Source organism: Chelonoidis abingdonii, chromosome 22 (genome assembly GCF_003597395.2).
Source record: "Chelonoidis abingdonii isolate Lonesome George chromosome 22, CheloAbing_2.0, whole genome shotgun sequence".
NCBI lineage: Eukaryota > Metazoa > Chordata > Testudines > Testudinidae > Chelonoidis > Chelonoidis abingdonii.
Genome location: NC_133790.1, coordinates 28709055 through 28736609, shown reverse-complemented (window position 1 = coordinate 28736609; position 27555 = coordinate 28709055). Strand labels below are relative to the sequence as shown.

General features: G+C 48.0%; 1 protein-coding gene across 1 annotated transcript in view; it reads right to left on the bottom strand.

Moving 5' to 3' along the window:
• Positions 1-350: 350 nt before the first annotated feature.
• The window catches only part of RTN4R (reticulon 4 receptor), a 132441-nt gene continuing 105236 nt past the window's right edge, over positions 351-27555 (bottom strand). Inside the window, exon 2 of the mRNA XM_032768341.2 lies at positions 351-2037. Within this exon, the coding sequence (XP_032624232.1) occupies positions 608-2037 (1430 nt within the window). The 3' untranslated portion in view covers positions 351-607. The remainder of the gene's footprint in view (positions 2038-27555) is intronic.

Sequence of the window (27555 nt, the reverse complement as noted above, 5' to 3'; positions counted from 1 at the left end):
TGTGGCTGCTGACGGCTTAGGAAAAAGAAATCTTTATTTTATATTTTTTGTATACTTGTACACAAGTAAAATAAAATGCATATCTATATATACTGCAATCTGAGTGAAGGAAAAGGCAGCGTTCTTTAACAAATGCTGCCCATAAACATGGCATGACGGAAATGAACACGGTAAAACTGCAATATTCATAAACATAGGAGTAAAGTAGCATCGAATGCATCACCTCCGCAAATGGGAACTTGCAACACCGTTCAGTATGAGTTCAAGTTACAAACAAATTTTAAACATTCTTTCAGGACCATTTTCTTACATACTCTTTTGGGGGGGGGGTGTGTGTGTGTGTTAATTCTATTTCTTTACCATCTGCTGTAGCAACAGCTGCTATGTGAGTAAGTGCAGTTCCAAAGACCAAAAGGTATAACTCACAGGTTTCAGGACAAATAAATTATGTACATCTTGGTTTTGTCTTTTTTTTGTTTTTTATAAAGGCATCCAGTTAACAAAGCTTTCTCGGGGTGTATAGCAGTTTGCTTCACTCTTGCAACATTAATGGAGGTCAGCAAAATTCTGGTGTTAACGTGTCATTGGCCAAGGGAAAGAGTTGCTTTTAGCATAACAACAGTAAGCTCCACACCGAGAGGGGAAGCAAAATACTTAGGCTTGGCTGTAATGTGGAGCTGTTTGCTTGCTGGGTGAGGCGGCACTGGGCCTTCGACTTGTTTTTTTTCGAGCACCCCTGCCTCTTTTTGGTTGGGACTGTGGAGGGTTGAATGGGACCTAGGAATTCTGGTTTCAACTTGGTCAAGGGAGGGTCTACAATGCTGGGGAAGGTCCCAAAAGGGGAGTCGTTTATCTGCTTGTTGCTCCCATTTTTGGAAGGGTCTGTTTCAATGTACTTGGTTTTGGACATGTTCTCCTTGTCTTTGAAAGGGTTGTTGGGGGATGGCCGGCTGCTGTGTGAAGATGAACCTGCCTTGCCCTTGGCTTCATAAATAAAGGATTTATCCATTTCCGGCTGACAGCACTTCTGGGCGCCATCCCGGGAATTTAGAGGGGAGTCGGTGGTTGGCAGTTTGCCAGATCTGGTCTTAGTACTAAAAACACTTGTTCTTATCTGATTGAAAGAGTCCATACATCCTTCCAAGTCGCTGCTCTGCAGTCTTTTGAGGTCTCTCCCTGCCAAGTTACTGGGCAGATGGCACTCCAGCTCCGACGACGATCCTTTAAACTGTTTAAACCAATTCCAGAGGGACTGAGCCTGACAATCACAGATCCACTGGTTGCCATTTAAACGAAGGTATTGGAGGGAGACCAAAGGAGCCATCGTTTCTCCAGTGAGCACTGTCAAGTTGTTATTGAACAGATACAAGGTCATCACTTTCCCCAGGTCATGAAAAGACCTGCGGTGAACCAGGCTGACTCTGTTCTGGTGCAACAGGAGCCGATCCAGGTTGATCAGCCCACGAAAGACATTCTCTGACAAGCTCTTAATTTTATTACCATGCAAAAACAGGTAGGTTAGATTTGCAAGATCTAGGAAAGTGTCATCCAGCAGGTTCTGCAGGTTATTATCCTGAAGGTAGAGATGCTGCAAGGAGAACAACCCTCGGAAAAGCCCTGTGGAAAGCTCCAGGAGCCCACAGCGATCCAGATGTAAGGCGTGAAGGTGAATGAGTCCCCGGAAAGTGGTGGGATTGATGGACTTCAAGTTCACATTGTCACTGAGGTCTAACTCCTCCAGTTTGTCAAGCCCATAAAATGCCCCAGACTCGATGAGGCTAATGTTGTTGGAGTGGATCCAAAGGATAGTCATGTTGCGGCAGGAAGTGAAGCTGGTGGATCTCACCAGGGTTATCTTGTTGTTGTGCAGGAAGATGCGCTGGGTCTGTATGGGGATCTCAGTGGGGATTACAGTCAGTCCCTGCTGCTGACAGCTTATTGTGATCTTGGGTTCACTGTAGCATACACACGCCCCGGGGCAAGATTCCACTTCCGACTGGATGTTCAAGCAAAGCACCAAAATCAGCAGTTTGCTTCCTAAAGGACAACAAAAATAGAAATTAAATTAGAGTCAGTTACAGGAGAGCTTTTTTCTCTGCAACTCATGTATTACGCTGAAATTCACCTTTGCAAGTGCATTGCATTAACCACGCGGTATCCACAAACAGCATGTGCCAGGGGAGCCAAACTGTTACAATAAAGAATTCAAACTCTTCTGCCACTCAATACAATAGATAAAATCAATGTACACTTGGAGAGAGAATCTGAATGCTGCATCAGTCTGTCACACTTGGGAGGCCTCAGAGCTAGGCCACAAGTGGAAATTAGTGTTCTTATCATTTATGCGTTCTGTGATATTGCATTGTGTGTTGTGATGATAAGGAGGTGGATGGAGACTCTGGATAAATGTCCTAAAACAGAGACAGTTCCTACCCCAAAGTAGTAAATAGCCTTACCCCCCGGAGATATTTCTTTCCATGGCAGAATCACTGCACTGTTTAGCACTATTCAACACTAGGACCAGGTCTACGCTACAGCCCCATATCGGTATAAATACGTCGCTCAAGGGTGCGACAAATCCACTTCCCTGGGTGATGTAGTTATACTAACCTAACTCCCGGGAAGGCAGTGCTACATTGGTGGGATGGCAGTATGGTGGCTGCACCACTGTACATGAAGACAAGCCCTCTGCTCAGGAATCAGAGGTAGCCGTGTTAGTCTTTATCCACAAAAACAACAAGAAGTCCAGTGGCATCTTAAAGACTAACAGATTTATTTGGGCACATACTGACACATGAAGAGAAGGGAGTTACCTCACAAGAGGAGAACCAGTGTTGACAGGGCCAATTCGGTCAGGTGGATGTGGTCCATTCCCACTAATAGATGAGGAGGTGTCAATTCCAGGAGAGGCAAAGCTGCTTCTGTAATAAGCCAGCCACTCCCAGTCCCTATTCAAGCCCAAATTATGTCTCCTGATATAATGCCTGTATCTGTAACTTTCATTCCGTGCACCTGAAGAAGTGTTTTTTTACCCACGAAAGCTTATGCCCAAATAAATCTGTTCCTCTACTCAGGAGTGGCCCAGGGTGGGGACGGCAGAGGGTGCAGTAGGCCAGGCATGGGTTGCATTGTACCAGGGAGTGCTGGTGCTATCGTCTAAGTCTGGCACACCACAACCCATGCTGCACTTTCTGCCATCCCAGCCACCCACAAGCAAGTATGTGAATGTACAGAAATGTGAACTAGCATCTCTTCCTGTGCCTTTCCATCAACTCTCTCTCTGCACTAACCCCTTTGTCCAACAGGAAGTGCTTACATCCAACTCTCAGAAGAACTGACAAGCCAAGCATGGTTATAGAGAGACACTAGGACATTGGGCTTCATTTCTGCCTCTTCTAATGCTGATCACTTTGCCAGCCAAGTGCTATGTGACCTCATACCTTGGCCTTCCCTTTTCTCTTAGGAAATCTGTGCAGTCCCTCTGAAAGAGCAACTGGGCATGGCTTATGCTCGCCAGAGGGTGACACTGTGCTGGGGGGAGGTTGTGCCCAGCTGGATTTAAGGACCCCTGAGAGTTTGCATCACAGGAGAATCTTTCATTTGTGCTTTGTGTGCAATGAGTGTGAAATGGCAACACATGTTCATGCTGAATCTCAGCCTCGCTCCTTCCCAGAACCTAGCCCCACAAGACAAGATGCTGAGGCCCAGACCCTCAAATGGGAGTTCCATGCCTAAATACCTTTGAGGATCTGGGCTTGTGTGCTTTCAACTCTCACTGAAGCTGGTGAGAGCTGAGAGCAGTCGTCCCTCACAGGGCCCAGCCCCAAATACGCATTAGCGAAAAACTCACAGCGTAAGGTAGGTGACTTCTGCATGCATGGCTAGATTAATATTTTGTGGGCCCCGGCATCCAGACTGTGTCCCCTCCCCTGCCTCCCCGACCAAGGCCCATCCCTCAATTGGCCTCTCCTTCCTCCCCTTCCCCTGGGGGAGACCTTGTCCTGCTGCTTGCAGAGATGGACGGAGGGAGTGGACAGGAGAGAGCAGGGAGTGGGCAGGACCTCAGGGGGAAGAGGCTGAGTGGGGGCAGAGCCTCAGGGCAGAACACAAGTGGAGTGGAGGGCAGTGCCATGGTCTGGGCACCAGGGCCACTTCTGAGTGTGGGGCTGGCACCAGAGCTCCATTGGCACCCGGTACTGGGTGCATGCCTGGTTGTGAAACGAGACACGCTACAGGCAACAGGTCCAGTGTGTTCTCCTCTCCCCATAACCCAGAAACCCACAAGGAGACATCGACGTGCACCTCAGCTCGCAGCAAGAGATGCATCTTACCCTGGGCCCATCGCACCAGCGAAAGCTACAGGCTGAGACTAGCCTGAGGAACCAGAGAAGGCATTTTTAACAGGGTTCTACTAGCAATTAGCAGTCATGTAATTAGGTTGTTCCCTCTAACTAATCTGCTGAACCATGATCTGAAAGCAGCAGCGACAGCACACGCCCATTTGCGAAATGCCTCATGTCATTTGGAACACATGATCATCAAACACGTGTATCTCCTTTCCAGCTCATCACAGCATCTGGCGCGAAGGAGAAACGCTCCTATCATGAGCCAGGAAAGTCCTCCCCAAGGGACAAGGAGAACCTTTCTGTATTTGTTCCTATGGCAGATTTGGTCTTTGTTAAGAAACCGGAAATGTTGGTCACACATTTTAATGCCTCTTTACACCTAAATTAAAAGTAGCAGCTTGAGAGTTGAGATCAGAAAGTCAGGCTAGGGTGACCAGACAGCAAATGTGAAAAATCAGGACAGGGGGTGAGGGGTAATAGGAGCCAATATAAGAAAAAGACCCAAAGATCGGGAGTGTCCCTATAAAATCGGGACATCCAGTCACCCTAAGTTAGGCAGACCAAGACACTGACATGGAATCAGACAAATTAGCGAGACACGGGGAAAGTCCTGTCAGTTCCAGCCAACGTAGGTGCAATGGAATCAAAACACTGCTCGCGAATGGCTGAATGTATTTCACAGGCAAGCCTGAAAGCCGATACTGTATCTAATGCAATCTCCTCATCTCTGAGTCTAAATAGCAACTTCAAACTCAGATGATAAGAGTATAAATCATATGGAAATTCCACCAAACTATTTACTGAATCAACGACAAAGGTATCATAGCGGCTGAGGGGAAAGAGGCTCCTTCACGTGATAAAAGGCTGGAAAACTAGATGCGTGCTTCACTCCTGTCATAAAAATTCACTCTGCAGAGATAATAAATCGGTTGCTGATCCAATAGTCCCATACAGACATGAGATTCCTGTACATCATATTTCACTCGGGAGAAGAAACCTTCCCAGCACGTTGGGATAATACAAGTCTGATATTATTATGGGCTGTGCCTCCCTGGAATGTGGCATGTTGGGCTCAGTATTATGACACATTCTGGCTGGCTTGTCATGTTTTGACACATCACAACCCGTTGTATGGAGTAAAGTAACACAAGGCAACTGAAGTCTCCTGCCAGGGAGGTGTCACACCAGGAGGAGCCTCTTGGGAAATTAAAACAATCCTGGTGTCTCTCTGGCCAGCACGATTCCTCTCCCGCTAAGAAAGAAAAACAGCAGGAAAGGAAATATGTCTTTCTGGAGGTTTCTTCACAGCATGATTCATAGCACTGGGGGCTCAGGGATGGCGCTAGAGGGGTGGAATTCAGTCTGCACCACCGCAGCATCTGCTCCATTGTAACACAGCATCCGGGCGACACAGATTGCCTGGCAAACCAGGGCTGCTTCCAGCTCTTCCTCCCCTGTACTTAGAACAGTGCAGGGCCTAAAATCAACCAGGGAGCAAATCGAACCCGTCCCTGGATATACCACACGCACCCTGCCTATATGTGAGGGGGGAACAACATAACCAATGCAGAAGACAGAAATCTGTATGATGGCAATCCCATCTCCAGCCCCAGACAGGGCCGGTAACACTTTTGTATATACCGCTCCGCCCATGCACAAGGGGCCGGGATTGCATGTCAATATACCTCCCATCGCCCTCCTCAGAGCTATATCATCTGCTTTCAGTCCTGTCTATTTGGGTGTTTTGTACCGTTGTGCTCCACAGGTCCCTGGTGGTGGCAGGGCTAGTGCAACCCATTAGGCGACCGCCACTAACATTTGGGAAATGGCGACTGTGGTGGTCAGATCTTCGCCCGCCCCAGTCGTCAGCAGTATTTTGGGGGTGGGACCTTCCGCCGCTTCTGTTGGGGGTGGCATTTCAGGGGTGGGACCTTCCACAGCCTCTGTCGGGGGGAGCATTTCAGGGGCGGGACTTTCCGCCACCTAGGGCGGCAAAAAAGCTGGCGGTGCTCCTGGGTGGTGGATACAGCGGCTAGCTGTGTGCCCAGGCCTAGCCCCTGTCTCTTGGCCTGCAGAGCCAGAGGCGTGGCAGGGTTTCTTCCCAGCCTGCAGGAGCAGAAGGAAGGTGACAGGCCTTGCTCCTGCTGCTGGGAGCCCGTCCCGAGCTCTGATTCCTGCCGCACTGGAGAAGCCGCGGAGGGGAAGTAATTCCAGGCAGCACAAGCCTCTCTGCTGCTCTGGCTTTAAATTAGTGAGCTCGGTGCTAGCGAGTGGCTCATTTCACCACAGACAGCTCCTGTCAATGGTCTCCTCAGCCTTTTCTCGTTTTCCCTTTGTTGGGCTGGGCCCTGCGCTCACAGAGCTCGCAGCGTCGGTCACCAGGAGCCTGGCCGCCTTCCCCAGCCATCACAGCGGGACCCAGGACAGGCTTCTGGGTCCACGCCAGTGCTGCAGCCCCCAGCAATAGAAGAGTTCGGCGTAGGGCTGCCAGTTTCGGTTGGCCGTATTCCTGGAGGCTTCGTCCCATGACATCACCTTTAATTAAAGATTCAGCTTTAATTCCTGGAGACTCCAGGACAGTCCTGGAGGGCTGGCAACCTTAGTTCAGTGAGGAAGGGGCACTCACTCTCCTCCCAGCCTCCCCTCAAGGGCACAGCTGCTATTTCACTGCACTTGCCAGCCCAGGTCCCAGAGACGATCCGCCCCAGCCAGACCAGGAGCTCCTCTAAGATGTGCCCTTGTCTCTGCATGCCCCATGACCACCTGCTGCCATGGCATTTGCTCTGGACAAAACAGCCCCCCCCCAGTGTCCCAGCCTTTGGGCAGGGCTTTGACTGGGAGCTGGAACACAGAGCCGGGCTCTATTTAAAAGACATGTGTGTGTGCATGTTTGTGAATGTGTGTGTGTAGTAGGTGTGTGGGCATCTGTTTGTGATTGTAGGTGGATGAGTTGTGTTGGCAAGGGGACATGTGTAGGAAGCATATGGGTATTTGTGTCTGCATCTGCCAGCTTTTGTGATCTGATCACGGGCCTTGCAATATTTGACTTCTTCCTTCAACCCCAACTCTTGGACTGAGCTGAGATACTCTTTTTTAGTGGAAAAACAATGTTTTTTTTTTAAAAAGTTTCTAACCCTTTTGGCTGGGAAGAAAATTTGAGAAACATGGCCCCTACATGCTCAAAAGGCAAATCGACAGACCTGGGATTATTTCATCTTAAATCTTATGATTTTTGGAACCTAACTCATTATTTTTGAATGCTGGGGCCTGCTGATGCAGCTGTCTTCAAGCGGGTAGGCTAGTGTGTTTCCAGGTGTGTGTAAAATGGGTGTGTGTTTCTGAGTGTACGTGTGTGTGATAGTGTGTAAGAAGTATGTGTGTGTCTCTGTGCGTAGGATCGAGAGTGTGCGTGTGCATTTGTCAGTGTGCATGTGTGTGTACTAGATGGGGGTGTTTGTGAGTGTGCGTTGGCAAATGTCTTATGTTTATCAGTAGTGTTTTTACTGAGGTAGCCCCTAGGGGCCCAGTCATGACCCAGGCCCCCACTGTGCTAGGTGATGTACAATCAGAACAGAAGATGGTTCCTGCCCCAGAGATCTTACAGTCTAAGACAGGGCGGGCAAACTATGGCCCACAGGCCACATCCGGCCCATAGGACTGTCCTGCCCGGCCCCCGAGCTCCTGGCCTGGGAGGCTCGCCCCTGTCCCCTGCCCTGCTCTTCCCTCTCACCCGCAGCCTCAGCTCGCCCTGCTGCCAGCACAATGCTCTGGGTGGCAGGGCTGCAAGCTCCTGGGGCAGCGCAGCTGCAGAGCCTGGCCTGACCCGGTGCTCTGAGCTGCATGGTGGTGGCAGTGGCAGCATGGCCCGGCTCCAGCCACCGGTGCTCCAGGCAGCACGGTAAGGAGGCAGAGAGCTGGGGTGGTGGGATAGAGGGCAGGGGAGTTCGGGCGGGGGGGTGGTCTAGGGGCAGGGGTGTGGATGGTGGTCAGGAGGAAAACAGAGGTCAAGGGTCCCAGGGAGAATTCAGGAAGGAGGAGGGGTTGGATGAGGTGGCAGGGGACAGTCAGGAGCAGGGGTTCTGGGGACAGTCAGGGGACAGGGAGCAGGGGTATGTGGATGGGACAGGGATCTGGGGGGGGCATCAGAGAACAGGTGGGGGTTGGATGGGGCAGGAGTCACAGGGGGGGCTGATAGGAGGTGGGGGCCGGGCCACGACCCCTTCCCCTAACCGGCCCTCCATACAATTTACAAAACCCAATGCGGCCCTCAGGCCAAAAAGTTTGCCCGCCCCTGATCTAAGACAAGCGATGGATACTGACAGACAGGGGAACACAAGGAATCAATGGGTCAGGATAGCTCAGCATGATGGACAGTGGTCTCTGCACACAAGAGGCCAAGTCTTAGCAAGTCTGTTGTAAGCATCACAGCAAAAGCAAGTGTTAAGGAGGGATGGGAAGGGGGACAGTGAGGTAGCTTTGGGGTTCTTTCCGGGGAGCTCCTCCCAAATGTGAGCGGCCGCTGGGGAGAAAGAATGAAGATGCTTGTTTGAAAATGCAGCAAGTGGGTGATGGAGGCGAAAATCACTGACTGTTTGGAGGTGGGAGTCAACATCTGGACAGTGAATGATAGATGACAAGGAGGTGGGGAAAGGGCAATCAAAGTGGAGATCGGTAGCATATATTCGATGGGACAGAGAGGAGGGAGCTGAAGCAGCCAAAGCAATGAACTAGGAGACCGCAGCAGAGTTCTGAATGGGCGCGAGTCAGGCAAGACGGCATTGGTCGAGAACAGAGAGAAGGATGGTGCAATAATGGAGGCACGAAATGAAAGCGTTTGAATGGGAATTTTAGCGGTGGGGATGGATAGGATCTTAGAGCTGTTCTGCAGCAAGAACGGGCAAGATTTAGACATATGCTGGATGGGAGGTGCTAGACAGAGGTCGGTGTCGAAGACAACACCCAGGTTACCAACCTGAGTAACAGGCAGGGTGTTGGCACTTCCGAAGAGGGTGAGAAAGGAGGGAGTGGGGATGATTTAGTTGGGGATTGGTCCTGCTTTGAGCAGGGGATGGGACTGGATACCTGCTGAGGTCTCTTCCAACCCTAATCTTCTGTCAGAGTATGATTTGGGGGTATTTTAAGAGCTGTTTCAGACAGAGTGTGTGTGTGTGAATGTGTGTTTGTCCATGTGCCTGCTTGCATGTTTCTGTTTGTATATATGTATGGGCCTTCTCCATCTCCCTTTCCTTCTTTCACTCCCTGTACCTCCCTCCATCTTCCTCTTTTCCTTTTTCTCTCATCCTCCCCCTTCCTCCCCCTGTGCTTTCTAGTTTCCCCACCTTGGGAGCTGACAGTTAAGGGGGACCCAGCCTGGGGGAACAACAGCCTTGTCTTTGTGGCCTGGGCAGCTCTTTGCATTTTGTCTGTCACCATTCACACCCTGCTGCCTCTGATTATCCCGAGCAAAAAGCAGAGAAGAAAGAATTGGCACTTCAAAGCTCAGCCTGTGGGAACACAGCGCAGATACAGCAGAGATGTCGCACATACCAGCCAGGACAGTGGTCTGCAACCTCTCAACCCTTGGACCACGGTTAATTGAGTCCAAATAAAGGGGCCCAATCCTGGGAGGGGCTGAGCATCTGCAACTGTTGGGGGCCCCGATGGGAGAGGCTGGTGCTCAGGACCCCTTTAGATTGAGCCCCTTGGTCGATGTTAGTCGCCAAGGGAACTAGTGCTGGGGGGATTTTACTTCTGTGAGTTAGAAGAGGCCTGGTGTCATCTCCTGCCCATTGGGTTGCCAACTTTGCAATATTTAAAAAACGGACACTCCAGCAGGAGCGACAGAACCTTCCCCAAAGCCCCATCGCTTCTCCGAAGGATCTGCCCCTGCCTTGCCTCTTCACGAGGCCACACCCCCATTTCTCTTCTTCTCCCCTCCCCCCATTTGGTCACTGCTTTCCCCCACTCCCCCACCTGATATAGGTAGAAGGGAGGCCCAGCTGAGCAGGAGCTGGCACAGGTGCTGACTCGGCGCCTCCCCATCTCTCTCACCCATAGTAACTGGACTTTGGGTGTCCGGTCAGTAGATCTGACTGGATACTGTCAGGTCTCCTTTTCGACCGGACTCTCTGGTTGAAAACCAGACACTTGCCCATGCCCCAGACCAGAGCAAGGCCCTGGCTCTGTGTCTGTTAACCAGCCCATTCCCTTCCCTGTGTGCAGAGAGCCTGCCACCCTGCAGAGCACTGCCTGCTACGCCACTGTGGGACTCGGCGTCCACAGGGTGGGCCCTGCCAGCACCCAGCTGAGAGATCATTGACGGGGCAGGGCACCTGATGGTGCCACCTGAACAAGAGAAGGCAGGTGACCAAAGGAATGGGCCTAGGGAGAGAGAGCAGGGGACCAGCTACACCAGTGCCCGACTGGCACATTTTGAACACAGTTGCTTGTTTTCCCAGAGTTCTGCATTGCAAGCCCAGCTGTGGGTTCCAGTTCACCGCAGGACCCCATATCTGCCCAGTCTAATGGCCCTGAATTGTGTCCCAAGATTGGGAGAAAGGAGACAGCAGACTCCTCCACACACTCAGCATGCTCCCACAGGATCAACCACTGCACGTCAGCACAGAGCCCCAGCCAAAGCCCCCACTCCCAGACCAGGCCCACCACCTCTAGCGCTGTTTCAATCCCCACTCATCCCTGTGGCAGTAAAGACACTCAGGGTGAGACTGATCCCAAATCCCCATGAGGGACCCTTCCCTTCTCCCTTCCAGATCATGATTAAAACTTTACTGGTTCCGGTCAAAAGCAAAAGATAAAAAGAAAACTCAGCACCTGGCACCTTCAGTCTTTCCAAGAGCTTGGCTTGGAGTTTTGCTTTTGTTCCTCTTGAGCTTTCTTTAAAGCCAGAAACCTCCTCCAGTCAAACAGCAGCACTTCCCCTTTGCCATACAAGTGTTATGACTCATGGAACTGGGAAGCAATTAAAGTGGGTCCATTAGCTGCCTTTTCTGCTAGTCCCACGTGCGATCGCGTTGTCAAACACAACAATTAGAAAGAAAAGGCTCCTGGGGCCTCTAATAGACGCTTTGCAAACTTTCTAAGAGGCCAAAGCAAAATGCAATTTTCTGCAGTTTGCAGAGCCAGAACCTTTCCCTCCCGCTTTCCTCTTGTCTCTATTGATTTGGAGATATTATAATGCAGCTTTACTACAGTGAAGGGTCAATAATCATTTGAATTCATTCTGGGTTGGACATAAAGGGGCTACTTTACAATACAAAATGTTTTGCTGATGCAAACAGCACTTTACTTTTGTTTATAGCATATGGTGTGAGGAGAGTGGTTTAATTCCCAGCTGTAAATTGCTATCGTTTGAAATTCACCCCATGGCTTTTAAGCCCATTTTGCAAGGTAAATTCAGTTTCTCCCCTATTTTTGACTGAGTCGGAAGGATTTTGGGGGGGAGCAGGGGTTATGTGTTTTAGGTTGAATGTGTGCTGGTAGGTTAATGGGGTACAAGTTGGGTGGGGCTAGTCTCATGCCAGTAATTACACTCCGCAGTAATTACATTCACATGGAGTGAGGAGGAGTACCCCATAACCTGGATTGGATCATTCAGGGGGGAATCAACCTTATTACCATGCCCTCTAATGGGAACGATGCACCCTCGGCTGGTGGGAGAACAATCCAATTTGAGTCCAGAGTACCTGTAACCCCATATCAGCTAAACCCTTCAGTGCTACATGCTGGGCCGATCCTTTGAACTCCGTCTCCATCAACCTTCAGGGTTGCATGTGAGAGCCGGTATGTGACAGACCCAGGCCAGTGGGGTACAGGAGTCTGGTCGAGGGCAAATATACTGGTCACTGGATGAGTAGTTTTCTGTTCCCTGAGGGACCAGAGCAGGGGCTGCACTAGAGTAATCACAAACCTGCTAGAACCAATTAAGGCAGCCAGCCTGATTAGAACACCTGCAGCCAATCAAGGCAGGCTAATCAGGGCACCTGGGTTTAAAAAGGAGCTCACTCCAGTCAGGCAAGGGACAGCCAGAGGAGAGCAAGTGGTACAAGGAGCTGAGAGGGAGAGGGAGAGGGAGTGCTGCTGGAGGACTAAGGAATACAAGCATTATCAGACACCAGGATGAAAGTCCTGTAGTGAGGATAAAGAAGGTGTTTGGAGGAGGCCATGGGGAAGTAGCCCAGGGAGTTGTAGCTGTCATGTAGCTGTTACAGGAGGCACTATAGACAGCTGCAATCCACAGGGCCCTGGGATGGAACCCGGAGTAGAGGGTGGGCCCAGGTTCCCCCCAAACCTCCCAACTCCTGATCAGACACAGGAGGAGTTGACCCAGACTGTGGGAAGATCACTGAGGTGAGCAAATCTGCCAATGAAGCGCAGGACCCACCAAGAAATGAGGAGGAACTTTGTCACAGGTACAATTTAGCTTAACGACAGGCCAGTACACTGCGACTAATTGGTTTAATGGCCGATATAAACGATTTTAACGCTTGTATCCGTTCACATGACGTCGTCTTATTCGAGTTAAACGGCTCCTTAAATCGATTTCTACGCGCAACTCCTCCCAAACGAGAGGAGTAGCGCTAAATTCGATAGCGATAAACTCGGATAGGGTTCTGTGTGACGGAAATCGACGTATTGGCCTCCGGGCGGCATCTCAGATGCAGCACTGTGCTCTGGACAGCAATCTGACGGATGCAGCGGGCAGGTAGACAGGAAGCCCCGCGAACTTTGAATTACATTTCCTGCTTGCCAGTGTGGAGCTCTAATCAGCACGGCTGCGAGCAGTCTGAAATCGAAAAAGAGCTCCAGCATAGACCGTACGGGAGATACTAGGTCTGATCGCTGTATGGGAGACAATCTGTTGTATCGCAGCTCCATTACAGAACACGAAATGCCAAAGGTTTGAATAAAAAGACTCCAGGATACAACAGCCGCTGCGTGACAAGCGTAACGGGAAGCCAGAGACCTCAAATGGACGGCTCATGAAGGGAGGGAGGGGTAACTGGAAAGGGACTCCAGCTCTCCCACAGTCCACAGCAGCCTCTGAAATATTTTGGCATTCTGGCTGAGCTCCCAATGTCTGCAGGTTCCAAACACAGTGTCTGGCGTGTTCAGGGAACAGCTCCTCAGTTATTTCCTCCCCCACCATGTGAAAAAAAAAAAAAAGGGAAAGATTGCTGTGCATAGCGTTTGCTCAATGCACTCCGCGGAAAAAGGCCCAAAGGGGTTGTCTGCTGCCTTCACAGAAAGGGAGGGTGGAGGTGTACCCAGCACCACCCGGAAATTTTTCCCCATCAGGCACTGTGCTCTCAACAGGAGTTTCGGGAACTATGAGGATAGCTGAGAACAGCTACCCACAGTGCACCACTCCGAAATCGATGGTAGCTTTGGACCATGGACGCAAACTATCGATTTCAGGATCCCACTGTGGACGCGCTAAACCGATTTTATTAGATCTGTTTTGTAATATCGGTTTAAGCTAATTCAAAATAATCGTGCAGTGTAGACGTACCCACAGAGAAGGTGAAGGGGGTGATCTGATTGCAGTCTATAAGTATCTACATGGGGAACAAACATTTAATAATCGGCTCTAACACAATCTAGTGGCTGGAAGCTGAAGGTAGAGGAAGTCAGACTGAAAATAAGATGTACATTTTTAACGGAGAGTGTAATTAACCACTGGAGCAATTTAATTTGCCAAGGGGTATGGTGGATTCCCTATCACTGACAATTTTTCAATCAAGATGGGATGTGTTTCTAAAAGCTCTGCTCTAGGAATTATTTTGGTGCAAGTCTCTGGCCTGTATGATACAGGAGGTCAGGCTAGATGACCTCAATAACATTCTTTTAAGTTTTTTATTTGGTATGTAATAGCTTAGGGGGGTATTTTTAAGGATAAAAGGTAAACACGAGCTTTATGGTGTGCAACCAGGGTGGATACAAATCAATGTTTTTAAAAAAAATCAATCTGATTTTTTATTTAAATTAGATTGTTTAAAATTTAAATTAAAATAGGTTTATTTTAAAAGAAAAAACAGATTTAATTAAAATTAAAATTATGACAATTTAAACTGATCATAAACTGCTAATTTAAATTAAATTAAAGAATAATATTCAAGTGGCATACATTTGCTGCCAAAGTTTTAAGGAACGTCAAAGAATTGAACTGGTGGAAGTTGCTGGCTAAGAGTATGTTGAAGGGTTAAACCAGCATTCAACAGCAGTAACTTCTTCTGCAGATGTAGAGAGAATATTTTCTCCATTTCAGTTTATTCAATTAGTTCAGTTCAATGACTAGTTCATTCAAAGTTAAGAAACTGATTGAGAGTTAAAAAAGCAGGAAAGCTTGTTTCTCTTCTAGACTATAAATAAAATCTAAGTGTGACAGCATGAGATTCGCTAGTTCTAAAATTTCAGTGGATAGGGTGACCAGAAACAACCAGTTCTATTCACTAGCTACAGAACATATTTTCTGTTTCATAAATTAGTTGAGTTTAAATGCAAAACATGTTTTGATAAACTTTCTTTTTTTAATGTATCCAGCACATTTAAGGTAGATTTAAAATTGTTTTTATTAGTTAAATAAAAGGCTGTGTTTGTGCATTTTTAATTGAATTCTAAATTCCATCCAAATAAAGCTGGATACAAATCAAAAGTAAAGCATTAATCATCACCTTGTAAATAAGAAATGCAACATTCTGCACTTTCTAACAAAATAAAAATGAAGAATCTGAATAAATGCATGTTAAGCAATGTAATTGCTTAAATGAACAGGTACAGATACAGTACATCCTCCTGGTTAGCAAAAAGAAGTATCAAATTATACCAGCAATACGAATCAACCTTTCCTTAAGATAATTAAATGTAAACATACAAAATTTGCTTTAAATTGATTCTTTAAAGCAAAATTTCTTACTTCCCCCTCCCATCATGAAACATTGCTAGGGTTTGAACCCCAAACCTTCAACACAGACTACTACACTTTGAGCTAAGCAATTAGCTAATAGTAGTAAACAGCTGCTATCTCAGAGGGGAATCGCAGCTTGCTGGGGCCATGTGTTAGTTCCACTAGGAGTTATCCAGGCTGGCTCTATTTCCCCCTAACCACTCCAGCGACCCTCAGGTGTTCCTAGTACTTTGGCAGTAGTGTTAGCCCAGACTTGGAATGCTTGTGTTTAGTTATTATGTGGGCAAGCTGTAAGCATTTCCCCAAGGAAATGGTAATTTTTTAACAGTTGATATTTCAGTAGCAAAAAAAGGTACTTCTCTAGCCTGAGGGCTTTTCCCCTGACAAATTTCAAAAGCCTTCTGCAAACCATGGAAATGTGAAATCTTCTCTAAGAAAAGGTTGCAGGAATCTTTCTTTTCATAATAGAATCAGGCAACTTAATGTCACTAGGGCTCAGTTCCCCCCACCATGACGATAGCAATAACATCACCACCAATTCAGCTAATATTTTGGGCAGGGAATGAGAGCCACATTCTGTGGCTTGGAGTTTGCTGTAGAACCCACCTCCTCTTCCCAAAGAATCATGCTCCAGAATCTCAGCTTTCCTTCAGACAAAAATGTTCTCAGATCTCAGCTGCACAGAAAACCTTAACATGTGATCAATGCAGTAACATCTTCCTGAGTCTGGAGACAGCCTGAAACGATAGCTCTCAGTGGCATGAGCCACCTTACTTAGCTTTAAGAGTTAAAGGGTTGTTACAAAACTGGACCTCCTGTATGGTTGTGCAATTGGGAGAAAAAGGATCCAGGAGTCTCTCTCCTTTCTTACATCCCTCTCAAAGGGCTCAATACGTCCTTGTGCTTAGCAAAAGCAAGTAGGTAACATAGTGCTGCGGTAGCACAATACCTCCAGGAGCTCATGCTGTTTCATTCTGCCTGGAATGTCCTAGGGCCTCCATTCAGGCTTTCAATGTGAGGTCACTATGACCAAAGATTTCAGCATATCAGTGTCCTGCACAGAAACAAACTGTTTAGGTCCTGAATGACCAGCATCTAAGGTAGTGCAGGGAGTGGGAGAAACTCCAGGGCAATGGGCTCCTTTCCCACTACCCTAGAGAAGCACTGTTTGCCCTGTGCCAAGAAAGTGACTGTTAACAATAATCATGTCCTCTAAAACACTCTCATACAAAGTGCTCTACAGTCTGACTCCACAATTCTAGAATCCCTAGGGATACAGATCCAAAACCAGCCACTTCTGGAACCCAGCAGCGATCTCGCCCCAACAACATGGCACAGCAAGTAGTCTCTCATGAAGATTAAAGTTTCCGTGACACTGCAGTGGAACGTAGGAAGATGGAGTGGAATCACTGAGCTGGGAACTGGCCCAGATATCAGAATTAACACTTCCTTTGCTCTTGCATAGAACACGGTGGATTATCCTGGATTATCACAAGAAGCTCGGATCTTGGTTTTATACCTCATCCAAAAGATGGCACTTTCAGCAGCACAGTCGCACTTCTTGAAGAAGCAGATCATACTGTATTCCTAGGCTTGGCTGAATTCCATTTTTTAATTATGTATAATTTTGACAGATAATATCAATGTTTATTTTTAGGCATTTTTTTCCACTTCTGTAAACTGAAATTTTCACAGTTGAGCAAAATTATGAGTTTTAAGCATTTTCCTTGATTTTTATCTATTTAGATTTTCACACTCGTGGGAAATGATGGGGAGGGGGGATCAGACAGTAATTATTTAAAGACCGTGGACATTGAGGTTCACAAAATTAAGGCTTTCTAACCATTAAAACACAAATTGTCACCATCACTTGATAAAATATACACAGTAAATATCCTTTAAATCAAACTGACTTCTCAAGCAGCAGTTTTCTTACTCTGCTTAGCTGTAAATTTCGATTGTTAACAATGGAAATATATGTGGTGGTTTATGTGTGTACTCTCCAGTTGCTTCTAAAATTACATTTGATCCCTCAGAGACCTGGGTTCTGCTTCCCCCATGGACTTCCTGTCTGACCTCCAGCTGGTACCTTACCTTAGGGACAGAGTCTCAAAGGATTTTAGGCACCCAAAGATGCATCTAGTGGGGTTTACAAAGCACCTGGCTTTCTAGGCACTTCTGAAAATCCCACTAGGTGCCTACATACCTTTGAAAATCTGGCCTTTAGTCTGTGTGTGCCTCAATGCCCCTCATGTACAATGGGTATAACAGCCCTGCTCTTCCTCAGTGGGTCTGTGAGGAGAAATAGGTTAGACATTGTGAGGTGCTTAGATACTAGGATGAAGGGGCCACATAAGTACCACAGGTAGGTGGGAACTTCTCTATACCACTGCTAGCCCTTCCCCTGGTTTTGTCTCCTTCTTTTCATCTATCCCCCTCCCACAGGCAGCAGGTGGAGCCCCCCTTTGGAGAGGCTAGCCCCAGGGTCTGTCCCTTCTTCCCTCATCCTCCCCCCTCAGCCAGAGCCGCAAGCCCTCCCTGCCTGCAGAAGCCCAGAGTTTCCCCTTCCCTCAGCTGCAGGAGCCCCAGGCTGGCCGAAGCCCCAAGCCCCCCACCCACCCACCTGCCCAGAGGAGCCCTGAGCTAACTACAGCCCGGAACGACCCCCCCACCTGCAGCCTGGAGTGCCTACCTGTGCCTCCTCAGCCGCCCCAGAACATGCATGGGGCATAAGGCAAAAAAATGTCACTACCAAACCCCACAACCCTCTTCTCTGAGCATAACCTTGGCTCAGAGGGCTTGGCTGGATTTGTCCCCTGCTTCTCTCTTCAACATTCCCCCCCCCCCTCTGTCCACATAGAGGGATTCCTGTTTTACAGGCCCAGCTAAACACTTCCAGATCCTTAGTTTAATTACCAGCCCTTTCTTATCAGAATCACCCTGCTTCTTTCCTGGGTGCTGGCGGGTGAGTCTTGCCCACATGCTCAGGTTTTAGCTGATCGCCATATTTGGGGTCAGGAAGGAATTTTCCTCCAGGGCAGATTGGCAGAGGCCCTGGAGGTTTTTCGCCTTCCTCTGCAGCGTGTGGCATGGGTCACTTGCTGGTGGATTTTCTGCAGCTTGAGTTCTTCAAACCACAATTTGAAGACTTCAATAATTCAGTCATAGGTTAGGAGTTTGTTATAGAAGTGGATGGGTAAGATTCTGTGGCCTGCATTGTGCAGGAGGTCAGACTAGATGATCATAATGGTCCCTTCTGACCTTAAAGTCTATGAGTCTATTTGCAAGCAAAATGCTGACTCCCTGCCCCAGGGCACAAGCTGGGAGCAGCACCTCTCCTCTGAGGAATTCACATTCTACTGCTCAGGCTGCAGGGCAGTTCAGAGCTCTGCCATGCTGCTAGGACATGTGCCCAAGCAGAGCTCCTGTATGAAACTCGGGGAGAGAGGGGATCAGGAGCCCCCTTCTCATCCCCACTAAGTGGCATCCCTGGGAAGGGAGCCACAAATATTTCTGACCTCAGCACCATGGTGGAATCAGAGGTTTGTAAAAGTGCATCTAAAGCCAGACAATTTGCAGCATCAACCTATGGGACTGGAGGTGGCTCACTTGCCTGGTAACCCAGGGCAGCAAGGGCAAGCACGCGGAGGAAGAACTGTTCACCTTAGGCACAGGTGGCAAAGCCCAAAGTAACTGCGCCAAGCTCCTGGGAGATGGTGGAGCCGTGGCACGAGTAGTGTGGCCAACCCTGGCAGTTCCATCGTGATTCTCATGATTTTGGGGTGGCGTTTTTCTGTCACGAAAACATGATGGAAGGTGCCAAATCACAAATTGTCCCTTACAAAATGGTCACCAGCTCCTCAATGGAGCTGAAGCCAGCAGATGGTGGCCATTTCCCTACAATCTATCTGCACGGGGAAGGGAGTCTGCCCTTAATAAAGTTGGCTGATGCCCCCTCACTGTTCTCAGAGACTGAAGCCAGGGCCACAGGCAACATGGCTGCCAGTTTATGGGTCAGGGGCTGGGCAGGACACAGGGGCTATGAGGGGCAGCAGAGATGTTGCTTATCTGAATGACTGACACAAGTTTAAAGTATTGGTAACGCACCCACCCGTAACAGGAACAGAAGTTCTGTGTGCGAGTGCGACTCACGATGCCTTAATTAGGTCAGTGATTCTCAAACTACCATCCAGCCCTTCTTTTGTCACGGGAAATGAACGAGTGGGGAGAGAATTGGGACAGTGTGAGGAAATGGACAGCAGCTGCCTTTCCTCAGAGGTAAGCAGGGGGCTAAATGGATTCTCCATCTGAGCATCCAGGGAGAGGCCATGTGCATTCAAGGTTGACTTGTCAACCTGACGCTCTCGCACATGCACTGGCAGAGGAGAGAGGGGTGTTAACAAGTCATAAAACCGACTACAACAGGACTTTTTAGTAATCTCATGATTGGAGGGGAGGGGTCTGACTCATGATTTTTGATTTCTTGACGTTGGTAAACACTGAATAAGAGGCAAGTTCTCTACCAGATGGGGAGAGCCGGCCTTGGAGCAAACCAGCTAAGGGAAGGGGGAGTCACAGGATCTCTCTCAAAGCACTCCTGGTTTCACCATACACCGGAGAATCCAGCCCCATTCACTAGAGAGAGTCCCAAGAAGAAGGAAATCAGCCCAGCATCTTCCTTCCCCAGTAAGCCTGTGTCTTTCCCATCACCGTTTTCCCCACAATCCCCTGCCATCACAACCTGGTTCCTCACCGCTGTTCATTCCCCAGCTCCCCAGTACACATTCCATGGTGCGCACGGTACGTTCTCTTATTCCCAGCTAAAAAGCACGACTGAGAGCTAATACGCGTGTAAAATCTGAATGCTGCTGCCCCTTATCTGATGTTAGCATTGTCTCCTATGCAGTTTCAGCATTCGACACACTTGGCTGCGCTATGTAGCTCTCTCATCCTCTCTCGCCAGATATGAAACGAGACAGCCACGACTTTATAAATGCATTTCCCTAAGATGTGCAGGCTCTGTGAAGACAAACTAAACATGAATACAAGAGGATGCTAATAATACACCTTCCTGCTTGCACGGAAACCAGCAAGATAGCACTGGGGAAAAGCTTCCAATCCCCAGCCTGTACACGGCTCTAGACTGATGAAGCCCCGCAGAATACACTGTATGGAAGGAACAATTAATTGAGTCCTACATTTTAGGGCCAGAAGAGACCATTATGATCATCTAGTTTGATCTATATAACACAGGGCAAAGAATATCACCCAGTGATTCATGCACCAAGTCCGTAATTTCTGCCTGAGCTGCAGCATGTCTCTTGGAAATATACCCAGTCTTGATTAAAAGACTCGCTCCAGTTGATGGAATGCTTACCACATCCCTTGATAATCTGTTCCACTGGTTACTTACCCTCATGGTTACAAATTTGCAGCGTATTTCCTGTTTGAATAAGTCTAGATTCAACTTCTAGTATTTGGATTTTGCTAGGACTTTGTTTACTAGATTAGAGCCTTCTTGTTCTTTAATCAGATTAAAATCACCTCCCTCCTCATACCTTAGATTCCCCTGTTTACACATCCAAGGATCATGTTCATCCCTTTTGCCACAGCATGGCATTGAGAGCTCGTGTTCATTTGGTTATTCACTATGGCCCCTAAGTCCTTTCCAGAGTCACTGTTTTCCACAATACAGTTCCCCAGCTTCCAAGCATGGCCTATATTCTTTGCTCCAAGGTGGATGACTTGGCATTTAGCTGTAATAAAATGCATGTTGTTTGATTCTCCCCAGTTTACCAGACTGCTCTGTATTGGTGACCCATCTCCACTATTTATCAACAATTTTTGTGTCATCTGCAAACATTACCAGCAATGGGTTTATATTGGCTTCCAGACCGTTCATAGAATATGGACTAACATTGGGCTGAGAACCGATCCTGTGGAACCTCACTAGAAACCCCCGACTCGGTGATGATTCCTCATTAACAATTAGGTTTTGAGATCTATCAGTTAGCCACTTTTTAATTCATTTAGCTACTTTGATTTTGTATAGCGCTAATTTTTAATCAGGTGTCATGCTGCAGTAAGTGAAACGCCTTACAGAAATCTCAGTATATTACGAATACACAAATATATCAGGGGCCATCATTTTGTTCTGTGTTTGAAGAACACATAGTGCTAGAGGTGCCAGAACATGGGGACCAGGGGGCCATGGCCCCATTACTTTTTACCAGCCATAAGGCTAAGCAATGGGGGGAGGGGGCGAAGAGAAGCGAGTAGGGGGATGAGGTTTAGAGGGAAGAGGTGGTGAAGGGGGGGATCCTCAGGGAAATAGGCAGCGCAAGGGCAGGGATTTGGGGAAATGGGGCTGCATAGGGGAGGGGACTTGGGGGGAAGGGACAGCATGAGGTCAGAGGCTTGTGGAAAAGGGGCGGTGTGAGGGCAGATCCTGAGGGGAAGGGCATCATGAGAGGGGGCAGGGCCATGGTTTGGGTGCTGGTGGCTTCACCCTCTCTTTTAGGGAGCTTCCGTCACTCCTGTGATAGGGTCCTGGACTCGTAGGGGCAATCTCAATAGAAAATAACAAATAAAGTATCTTTAACCTCATCAAAGAAAAATCTCAGGTTTGTTTGAGATCTGTTTTCCATGAAACTATGCTGCCTGGTATTTGTTATTTTTTCATCCTTTCGTTCTTTATTGGCGAAGCCCTATATCAGCTTTTCAGGGTTTTTATTTTGCTCAGGATTGATGTCAGCCTAACTAGCTGATAATTACCTGGGTCAACCCACTTGCTATTTTGAAATGGTGGCATGACCTTGGCTTTCACCTAGTCCTCTGGAATAGCACCAGTTTTCTAGGATTTATGAACAATTAGAATCAACATTTGGAGAGCTCCTTGGCCAGGTTTTTAAATCATCTTGCACTGACCCCCTGGGAGGAGGAGCAGATGAGACAGAGCCATGGCGGGACTCATGTCATTATCTATAAACCATTCCGGATTGATGGCGTCTAGTGGCAGCCTGGGACATCCCCAGAGACTGCTATCCATATTGTCCTTTGGCAGCTTGCTCTAGTGCTCTGGCCAGTTTCACAAAGGAGTAAAAATTTTCTGAGTATTGACTTCCCCAGAGCTACTTCCTGATGCACAAAGGCTATTATCTCTCTTTTAAAACAACAGACATTAATTACTGATCCAAACTATCTTTGGTTAAACATCATCCAAGTTGGAGTGCGTATTGTTGCCATGTTGCTGCCTTTTCATGCTGGTTGAAGGTGTCACTTGTGGGTGGCACCAATTTGCCAGGATGTCACCCCCTGTTGGATCTGATTATTTAATAAAAAGAACCAAACCATTGAGAGCTGTTTGCTGAAAACAAAATTCACTTCCCAGTCCTGAGCTGGCAGCAACCCATTAAGCTGTGTGCCCTGTGGCAGCTTTGCCAGTCTTCACATGGCATTTCCAGCGCAGCAGAAACCCCCTCATGTTATTAAGGGAAACTTTCATGTTGCTCTTGCTTTTTGGAAAGTGCACAGGGAAGTCACGCTGCTTAATTGTTCCCTATTGCCGGTCTTTTAGGAGACAGGACCAGCACTTGCAGGGAGAGTCAGTGCCACTTGCTGTTTTAGTGCTAGTAAAAATCAAGTCATTGAAAGAGTCAAACAAGGTAACATTTCTCAGATTACAAAAAGGACATTTTATTATCAAACACCTAATTAACCTGTGGAACTCACTGCCCCAAGGCATCACTGAGCACAGCAGGATTCAGAATAGGATTAGCAGGAGCTCAGTCAGAGCTAGCATGGGTATGTCTCCTCAGAATGGGAATTACTCCTCCAGCTTGAAGTGCAGACACGCCCTTAGTGTCAACAGTTTCTCACCCACGTCCATACGACTTCCTTTTAGGCATGTATATGCTGTAATAACCTCCAAGAAATGGCCTTCTCTCCTCCCACTGCTCCAGCCCATTCTCAGGATGCCCTCTTGTACTTCGGTCAGTTGTTCTGGACTTTCTCCAGAATTTGCACGTCTCTAGAGAGGCTTGGTGCTCATGGCTGGAGCAATCGTCTCTCTAAGGCTGTGCGAATGAGTGTTCTTGCTGGGAGGTGCTTCATGGCCTGTGCATTGGGAAAACATCGGCTTTTGATGCAGCCTAGAATCCTGATGGCCCCCACTGCTGATCCAGCACAATGCTCTCCTCCCCCTCACATCATCCTCAGCATGCTGCTCTCAGAAATGCCTTTCATTATCAGACCCTGCCAGCTCTGCTACCCAGCAGCCTAGAGGTCACCTTAGCAGATCTCAGCTCCCAAATGCATAGCTCAACATTAGCTCATGCTAAAATCCAACAGCTCTTGCTTTCTTCTCTCACCTAGTGGCTTTAAATCCTGCTGAAGGTGACGCCTGTCACTGAGTCTTTGTGATGCTAGCTGGCCCAGGGGCTGGCTAATCCTGGATGTGGAAGATCCCTGCGGGGAGATTCGCTGTGGATAGACAAGAGGGGTGTCTGGCTACTGGTCCGGTTCAAGATCACTGTGTGCAGCAAAGCCCAACTGGCCCCACTTCCTCCTATAAATGACTCCTCCCTTGGCAGCAGCAAGGGCAGGTGTATATAGCAGCAGGCCAGGGAGCCTGGAGTTCCCTACCTGCCCACTATGGGCTTGAGTAGGGCACTGCTGGTGATGCCAGGGGCTCTGGGCAAGGGGACCCGTCCTCGGTGCCCTACAGAGTATAATAAGAATGAGCCCCAAAGGGTTCTGTAGGGACAACTCTGAAATCCTTCAGACTATAAGAAGACTCTCGCGGCATTTTTAGAGCAGGCTAGCACCCACTAGAACCTTCTCAAGAGCGCAGCTCCAGGTTTGTCTCTCCGAAAGCCCCACCCTGCACTGGGTCAGTCACACGACACAGCTGTGCTTGGAATGTTCCCAGCATTTACCCAGTTAATGGTGAGTCACAGAAGCCGGAGAAGGACATTAACAGGACAGAGGTAAAGGAGAAAAGGGAGGTTTTACAAACAGGTGTGAGCAAGGATGCATATATCCTTGTCTATCACCTCCTACCTCAGGGTCTCACATCAGGAAAATAACATTATTTCCTTTATACAGATGGGGAAACTGAGGCACTGAACAATTTGAAAAGACTTGCCTGAGGTCACACAGGAAATCTGTGGCGCAGCTAAGAATTACACCCATTCTCCCGCTGTTCAGTCCTCTGCTCTAATCACAAGCTCAGGAAAGTCAATGACAGAAAGAAATCTGAGGAGAAGAAATCTGAGGAGGCAAGGACTACCAGGTAGATAGCTCCAATGCCCACATTGGCCAGAAAATGGAGAAGAGGCCAGTGCCAGGTGAGCGAAGGAGGCAGCAGAGAGATAAATGCAAAGAGGAAGAGAAAAGTAGTGCACTGAGGGGGTTAAAAGTAAGGGAAATTTGGGAATGGATTCTTAAACAAATAGGGGAATGGGTGAATTTTTGGAGGGTGAGGAGACTGGCTGGACTTACACTGCTTCTAAAGAACAAGTGATACCAGCCAAACAGTCCCCAGAGAACCACTCCAAATCCTCAAACACACAAAAATCCTTTGCCTCAAGTCCAGTCCCTGATCCTCACAAGGAAAAAGAGGAAAATCCTACCTTTCAGACTGAATGTTTATGCTACACAAAATCCATTTCTACTCAGACACATCAGCAATGGCTGTGTTAAAAGACAAACAGACAGACAGATAGATAGATAGATAAAGCTTTTATTAAAACATTTGATCCAGTGTCTCCTGAAATTGTACTTGATGGATGAATTCAGACTAGGTTGGCTAGAATTGCTGCCATGTGGACAGAAATATGTCTGGATAATCTGAACTAAAGCATAATGCTAACGAGTGATGCAGTAAGTGGAGTGGGGTTGTGTGGTCAGGAGCTGTTGGGATGAATGTGAGAGCCAGATTTATTAGACATCTTCATCAGCGACCAGGAGAGAAGAAAAGCGGGTTAATTAAATTAGCCCCTCTTGAGTTTGGAGGAGCTGTCAGTTTCAATGGGGACAGAGGAATAATGTCAAAGGGGCCTTAAAGGAGGAAAAGGCAAGTTAATTTTGCTTGGAAAAATGCAGCTACTTCTTGTGGAAGATATTAACTCCCCCAGTTATTCTGTGTGAGATGAAAATCTGGGAAGCCTTGGTGCTCTTATAACTTCTTCTGCCCTGCAGATCTGTGTGTCCTTTTCCCATAGGTCCTGTGCCTTGCAAATATTCCAGCACCACTTTGGAATCTGTATCATTCTTTTTGCGTACAAAGGAAATATTTTCAGGGAGAATTGAGGTTTTATATCGACTCTCTTGACGCTAGTATTACCGAGAAGGTAAGTGAGACCATAACTCTGAAATGCTTATAAACTAGACAAAGCTGGAACCAGGAAGTCAAAACATCACCCGCATTCGCCTTGACAGAATATGACCCATGCAGTGACTTCCCAGAGTGAGATTACAGAACTGTCACTCACCACCACTGCAGAACATCGGAATTAGTGGATCAGTCCAGTGATGAATGTGTTGCCTTAACTTTCAGTGCGGGCTACTCGGATCACCTTTCTTTTTTCACGGGTTTAGTTCATGACAGGCAGTGCATCTCTGACAAGGCAGGGCAGGCTTCTGAGGCCTGGCTCTGTATGAGTGTGGCCAATTTTCACAATTTCATTTCACGTCTCACAATATTTGGTGCTCTTCTTAAAGCCCCAGCTCCTAGAGTGATTTATTTAACTCAGCTTTCATCGTTTTTCAAGTCAGTCTCTAGCGCTCTGGGTTGCAATGAGCCTCCTAAAGGCTCAGAAAGCAGAAAACAAACCACAAAGAATCCAGGATTTTTTTAAAAAAAATCTAATGATTTTTTTAAACCAATCTCACAATTCTGGTTGGCAAGGCAGCTTTACTAGGAATGAGATTTGGATAAAGTGAACCCCCAGGTCACAAAGTTCCCGCCAAATAGGGGGACAAACCTCTCCTGATTCACATTTTCCAGGATTATTTCCCGATTTCTCCCAGCCTTTGCGCTGCCTGGCTCCCAGAACCAGAAGCACCTCAACAAGAAAGACTTCTCCTACAGCATCTCCATGCCAGCAGAAGCTGGAAGTACAAAAAAAAGCCCAATCTTCAGTCCCAAGAGGCTCAGACAAGTCGGGAACAAGGCTCCAACAGGTTTAAAAAAACTCTGGGGGAGGAGGGTTATTCTAACTTCCCCTAGCACCATGGACTTTAGAGGTAGCACAGACTATTAGATCACTCACAGCCAGTGAAGGATGGGTCTTTACACGGCATTGTCCACGGTGTCAGTAGAACAGTCTCGCGGTCTAATGCAACTCACTGTCGAGAAGGGTCCTTTCATTTTATTCTCCTGTCCCTGGGTTCCACCAGGTCCCATGACTTCTTGTTTTCCCCCCTTGTGCCAATCATAGCATCTAGCTTAACTCCAAGTAATTCTTGTCGCTCCCTGGTGTTTATCCCCATCAGCTCCATGTAGACAGCACATTCCCGTTGGTCACCGAGGGTTTGCTCATCTAGCATCTTAATAGGTTTGATCGTCCCTAGTTTAGAGCCCAGCACACGGATTCAGAGCCAGGCCAGGCTGCATATCTACCTAGTTCCAGTGGAAGGCAGCAAAGATTTTGTTTTCAGTTAAATTCTAGGTTATTTCTAATTTGTGAGGACAAGGGAAAACCTCTCTCTGCCAAAAAGAGAAACTAAACATCTGAGTTCCCAAGTTCCCCCATGGCTTCATACTCTGCCCCTCGTTGCTCCCCTCTGAATGGATCATTTGGACAAACCCACAGGGAGAGTTCTGTAAACCAGGGCCTGGCATTGTCACAGACATTTGCTAAGGATCTTTCTGACCTCCCTGGAGCTCTCTGTAGTGATCTGGGAATGGAGCACCTTGAGTTGGACAAGCCTGGGAACCCCCTGCTTCTCTAGGCGAATGAATGGGAGGCTGGTTATGAAGCTCATTGCAAAGGCTGAAAGAGATGGTAAACCCCCATGAAAGGAGAACCTATCCCCTGGAGATGGATGGCACAGTCCCGACACCCCAACACCATTGATGGGTACATCTGCACTGCAGCTGCATGGGTAGCTGCGCTGTAGCTGGCTTGGGTAGACATACCTGTGCTAGCTCTGACTGAGCCACACAGCAATGTGGCTGTGGCAATGGGAGGGGCTAGCCACCAAGTATACACCCCCTCCCTCCAAGACAGCCTGGTGTTGGAGAACCTAGGGTCGCATGGGATCGTACTCAGCAGCTACCCT